This window comes from Scaptodrosophila lebanonensis, unplaced genomic scaffold, assembly GCF_003285725.1.
Source record: "Scaptodrosophila lebanonensis strain 11010-0011.00,11010-0021.00 unplaced genomic scaffold, SlebRS2 tig00000096-arrow-pilon, whole genome shotgun sequence".
NCBI classification, from domain to species: Eukaryota; Metazoa; Arthropoda; class Insecta; order Diptera; family Drosophilidae; genus Scaptodrosophila; species Scaptodrosophila lebanonensis.
Genome location: NW_022060567.1, coordinates 3652923 through 3658766, shown reverse-complemented (window position 1 = coordinate 3658766; position 5844 = coordinate 3652923). Strand labels below are relative to the sequence as shown.

At 48.2% G+C, this 5844-nt stretch overlaps 1 protein-coding gene across 2 annotated transcripts; it reads right to left on the bottom strand.

Moving 5' to 3' along the window:
* Nucleotides 1-270: 270 nt before the first annotated feature.
* Nucleotides 271-5552, bottom strand: LOC115627491. Of its 2 annotated transcripts, none has more exons than XM_030523177.1 (3): nt 5329-5552; nt 2197-5253; nt 271-2139 (listed from the first exon to the last, which is right to left on the bottom strand). In XM_030523177.1, exons 1-3 carry the CDS (start codon nt 5540-5542, stop codon nt 389-391), a joined length of 5022 nt encoding a protein of 1673 aa, XP_030379037.1. In that variant the 5' UTR covers nt 5543-5552; the 3' UTR covers nt 271-388. The 2 variants fall into 2 exon arrangements, with proteins under 2 accessions (XP_030379037.1, XP_030379038.1); XM_030523178.1 differs by having other exon boundaries at nt 1819-2129.
* Between the last annotated feature and the right edge of the window lie 292 nt (nt 5553-5844).

The window sequence follows — 5844 nt, the reverse complement described above, 5'->3', positions numbered from 1 at the left end:
GCTCTGAAAACGACTTTATTTCTGAAGCATTTACAAGTAGAAGGACTGAAGGACTGCTGATCCCTCTAAGGGGATTTCTCTCCAAAGACATCTGCCAGAATTGTGCAAAACACTACTTGAAGTTGAGTTTACATATCATGATAACAGCCTGATACCATGAGTTATTCCAAAAGGGAGGAGGACGGGGGCATATATTCCCAAGAAGAGGACCGAATGCTTGCCTTTACTCAGGTCTTGCTGTAAGACATTTGTGTATACAAATCAGAAGTGTTGATGGCCAAAAAATAATTTATTAGTAAGTCACTGGACATCAGTGGAACATTCGAACTGAAATTTTGGAAAGACTTTGAACAAATAATCGTAGAATAGGAAAGATAAGTAATATAAATCAGGTTATTTGCTGGCACGGCGTTTTATCTATTAGCGGATAGTTGGCAGCGTACTCGCGAACAGAAACCTCCAAATAGAGCGGCTCCAACGACTCGTTGGTCAGGACGCGCAGGTCGGACTCGCTGAGTCGCATATAGTGGCTGCTGGTGTGCACAAAGTCGTGGCACCTGTGCGATTTGCACAGTCCCCGCACCTGCATAATGGAGCTTCGGGTCACGTCCAGTCGTCGATTGAAGACCGTCATCATGACATGCAAGGGCTGTGGCAGATCCATGCTAGCAATCCACAAGCACAGCACATCCTCCTCATCATCTTCATCGAAGTCTGAAATGTTTTGACACTTACGCTGTGGCTCTGCGGCTGGTCGGCTCTCGTCCTTAAACCGGACTCGCTTGCCGCAATTCAGCTCACTAAGCCGGGCCCGGCAGATCATCACAAGCAATGGTAAATGGCCAGTAAAGTGCGCAAATTGTTCAGATAATCCAGCGTTATAGACGGGCATGTAGCGCATTATGGGCAATGTGTTGGAATAGCCGCGTATTCCTCCGTACGCCAGCACCGACATGCAGGCATTAATGCCGTACTGGAAGGACCTTGGACTAAAAATAAGTAGCAGACGCTCGTGCTCAAATATCTCTCGCAGCTCCATGCCGGGCTCATCCAAATGTTCACATATGAAATGCGACAGCAGTTTCTCATTCAGTTGCGGGGGGCAGGTCGATCCGTTCAAGGGGCAGCTGTGACGCACCGAATCAATGTCGTGGGCATTCAGCTGTTGCCAGTCTAGGGCACCGTTCTTGCTCAAGCAGCGCATGTAGTTCACATCGGAGGCATGTTGAAACAACCGTAACTGCCCCATGCGCAGCGCTATGTCCTGTTCCCGCTGCTCTTTAGTCAGCTTGGCAAATTCTCGGGCAAAGTAGGCTCCTCGTTGGGGGGCGGTTCGCTGTGCGTTGGCATCGAGTATGGGTTGGCCAGCAAAGCCTGCATGCATCACATCGATCGGAAGATACTTAAGCTTGTCCCAATTCGAATACAGTCCGCCAGTTATTTGTGGCATATAACCATTTGTATGGTCGTAGTCCTCCGCAAGATGCCAGACTTTTGTCAGCGAATTACAGGAGGCAAGTGCCATAAGACGATCGCCCCGAGCCCTCCGTGCAGCAATCGTGCCATCCGAAAGCGTATCGCTATCGGCATCATAGGCTTGCTCGGTTTTCTCATGTGGCGGGTCTAGTTCTGACCCGGAATCACAAGGTCTTGGCTCGTGTCGTTTCTTGATGCACGATTTTTTGGGGACGGCCTTCAACAGCGCAGTCAAGCGGTCAGGTGTCAGATCGAAAGGTGGCCTAAATTTATCAGGTTTAGTTTTATTTTTTGTCGTAACTGCGCGTCTATGCGCCAGCTCATCTGACTCGACCTGGCTGGCATAATTCAGTGATGTATCTTGCTCAGATTCGTGTCCTTCAGGGTGATTTGATCGCGCTGTCCGCGACTCGTCCGAGCTATTGTGCAGGGGCGGGAGTTCTCGTTTCTCGGGTGGGGCTAATAACGTCTGGATTTGGTCGCCAATGGTATGACTTGCGCCGTTTTTTTTCTCGCTTCGCGTTGGCTTGCCCTGACTTCGTCTCTCGTCGGTTCTTTTTGCTGTGCTCTTGCTGTGGCCCTTTTCCGGCCTCTGTTTATTTGCCCCCTTTTTAGCGCTACTGCCCAGCATCGGTGGCCAAAGGACTTTGAACCTGTGCAGAACTAGTTTAGCGTTTGAAGCATCATCTTAATAACAAGGCAAATGCTACGTAAACTGACCTTGCTCCGACTGCGAGTCCGACTGCGAGTCAAAGCACTCTTCGGACACTAGATCCTTAAAACGACAATGTTGGTGCTGCCTCTTCTCCGTGGCAATCCTACTCATGGCCTCGACCGAATGCAGCTCGTATGGAGGCAGTTTATTTTGCTGTTTGCCCTCTTCCGTCTCGTACTTGCACTTTACTTCACCCGCCTTGATACGCGCGTGCCCTGTGCGTCGCGAGCTAGAGGCGAGTGCTTGGTCTGGAGACTCGTGAAGCCTAGGTGGAGGCAACGCATGTCCCTCAACAAGCAATGAGTGAGCTACCACCTCCTTTCGGAATCTATTCATGTCCTTGACGTGATTACTGCGATTACGATAATTATTGCCATCACAATTGCAGTCTGATAGCTTTGATGTGCCACAGCCACAGGGTGTGCTGGGGGGTATCATGGTGAGTGGCCAGCTGGGATGGGGCATGCAGCAACACTTGGGAGGAGAGATCTGAAGCTGGCACTTTTTGCACTCCAGAGGGGAGCTGCGTGAACTGCGATAGGCGATACCTGCCGAACAGTTGGGGTGGGATGGGTGCACGGGACAAGATGGCGGCGGCGGATGGTTGCGATGTGAAATCTGGATATTGGCAATGGGGCTGCTATGATTCTGGTACAGACTGCCCACCATTGACGAGCTACGTTGGCGACATAACTCGCAGATGTGTGACGGAAGAGATTGCCGATTAACGCCGCAGGTCATCTGCCACATCTGTTTGTTCTGCGGCACATGCTGTTGTTGATTCTGCTTGACTTGCCGCTCCGCACAGGGACATGGAGTACACGAATAACTAAGCGGCATGCCCTTGTCTGGCTGTGCCGCAGATTCTTGGCATGTTGTGGGTGCAACAGGAGATCGTTCCATTGTCATCCAGGGCTGGTCTGTTGAGGGCGAGCGAGACAACGGTATTGTTCGTTTCTTAGCATATACAAGACAATCCCGATAGTCGCTAGGCACATCCGAGTGAGTACTGCTACTCGGGGAAGCTGCTCTCGAGGGCACAGGAGTTGGCTTCTCAATAGCAGACAAGCTTCGGTTGCTGTCTTTGCGATGCCGCTGGGGGGACTGATGAGTAAAAACCGGACTCTGGCACAAACATGCTGGCTGGTCATAGAGATTAGGCCTGGACGATTGATAGCTAATATGCGGTTTCGTCCTGTCCTCCTCGACTCTATAACTTTGGATTTCTTTGTTATCGGTTGTGTGTTTGGCAGAGCAGTGTTCGTCGTTACAATGTCTACGATTCTTGAAGCTGACTGGTTCGCTCTCAGTCCATGCATTAGCCAACTGTCTCTCAATCGGCGGCTGAACGCTAGCTCTCTCCAGATGTCTGGCAATATAGCTTCCCTGCAAGCCATCAACTGGCGGGTGCTCTTTTCCAAGCAAACACTTCTCATACTCCGGCTTTTCCTTTTCACTCTGCCCGCAATATTGCCTTCTATGGCTTCTACTGGCATTACAATTTAACTCCATGGCCTGATCCTTGGACACCTCATTAGGGTTTCGTTGGCATTCTGCAGAATATTTGGCCTCCACGTACTGACTCAGTTGATGTTCTTTTTCCTCACTCAAATCTTTATAAATCCTCTCGCTTTGCTTGCTATCGTAGAGTCCTGAGCTATTTCTACGCTCCGAACAATGAAGTGAGCGTTGGTGGTGTAACCTATCGCCACTTTCTGATTGGCCTTTCTCCTGGGGTTTCATTTGATTCCTTTGTTCCTTCTTCAACTGCTTTTCTTGTCGACCCACATGATGGCGATTGTAGTATGTTGAAGCGTTCCTTTCGTCCACGTAATCGGGCAATCGTTGTTGTTGTTGATCCATCGTCTGCCTGTTCTGATTTAGAGGATAATATTCATCCGGATACTGTGGGGCACTGTTGGGCACTTCGCTGACATTGCTCGTTTCGAAATAGTTGTGCGCTTGTGGACGATTTTCCATAACTATTTGTCTATCGTACTCTCTACGACTATTCGGAGTATTCTGGGGAAACTGTGTCGGGTGTCGTGCATCTTCGTACTCCTTCCGATGCTTCCCAGTGCTATGTTGTCTGTCATTTTTATGTGAACGGCTACTGTCCGCAACCTTTGAATTATGGCTCCTTTCTTTGTGTTCATTGCTCAACTGCTTTTCGTACTCGTCTAAGTATTTTTTCTCATCAAATTTCGGAGCACAGGCGTGAGCTTCATGGACATGCAAGTGACGTCCATCTTCCAATAAAATGTTCCTGTCATACTCATACGGGTTAGAATTCTCAGGGTACAATGACAAATTGATATTTTCCTGGCTTCCTGGCTTCTGTCTTCGCCTGCCTCCGTGGAATTGCGGAGAAAAGTTCGTCCCTGTATAATCGTAAAGTTTATGTTTCTCTGGCTTCGTTGGTGCACCTGAGTACGTCTGGTAGGCGCCACAAGCACGATTTTGGGGTAAATCAAACCTCTCGGCATAGCCGCCCATTGCCAATTCACTGCCCCCGGAAGCACGTTGTGTGTTGGGACAAATGCACCCGCAGCTCTCATTCCCAAATAAATCGCGATCGTTTTCATGTCCATGCTGCCGGTTTGGCCGGAGCTTCCGTTGATGTGTCTGGGTTTGTATAGGCCTTGTATCGTTGTCTACTGAATTCGAACTATACCCTAGCTCCATTATCGCTTCCGCTTGCTTCGAGCTGTCAGGCTGGTTATCGTCTATGTACTGGTCCGAATCGCTAAGAATACTCTCCATGTGCCGCCACTCCCGTTCGTAGTCGTCCAAGTAGATAACCTCGTTTACCGAAAGCGGTACTCCCATACGGTCGTATTGTACGCGCCGCCTAAAAAGTTCCACAAAACTAAGCTTCATTGAACTTTCCTTCTCCTTTTCATTAAATTTCATGCGACGTGCCAGTTCGCAGCACTGTTCGGCGGCAACAGAGAGTCCTGGCTTCGGACTGGCAACCTGGATTTGTCGCTCGATGGTCTTCACAAGCTTCAAGTACTCGCCAGCCACTCCTCGCAGTATGCTCTTTTGCTCGGGAGTTGTTACTGTGAATGGGACACGGTTCGAATATTGGGCTAGAGATATAAATAATATACTCGTATAATAGTGGGGCTACTCACTCGATCGATTGTTGTAGGACGGGACCAATGCCAAGTCATTAGCAGGCGTATCTTCTTCATCTATTTCAGGCTGATCTTGCTCTTTTTGCGGGAACGATTGCTCTTCTTCTTCTATAATCTGATCAAACGACTGTATACTTTCTGTATCTGGTGCTTCTGTTTCTGCTGCCACATGTGTTTTTATTTTGTCCGGATAATAGAACTTTTTTTCCATATCTGTTTATATAAAAAATAATTTGAAAAGTTTGAAACTTGCCTAAGCGAACACTACTTTAAAAATTTGTTTGTGATGTTTAACGAAAAGCTTGCCGGATCGCACATAACGGCACAAGATTAATGTTCAAACAAGTAAAAAAGCTAAGGTCGGCCGACTTTGGAACACTCTGTACATATGTTTAGAATAATTATAGATATTAAAAAAAAATGTTGATCGATTTTACCTCTCTTGGTATTCGAACTCACGTAAAGGGTGTATAATTGCACATTTACAAAGCAATTGCGTCTATTTGAGTGTAT

Bases quoted from the DNA above. Each gene is read 5' to 3' on its own strand.
- LOC115627491 (XM_030523177.1), bottom strand. From the start codon at position 5,542: ATGGAAAAAAAGTTCTATTATCCGGACAAAATAAAAACACATGTGGCA. The intron at 5,254-5,328 runs GTGAGTAGCCCC...TCCCATTCACAG, and splicing joins GTCCTACAACAATCGATCGA to TAACAACTCCCGAGCAAAAG. The intron at 2,140-2,196 runs GTCAGTTTACGT...ACGCTAAACTAG, and splicing joins GGACTCGCAGTCGGAGCAAG to TTCTGCACAGGTTCAAAGTC.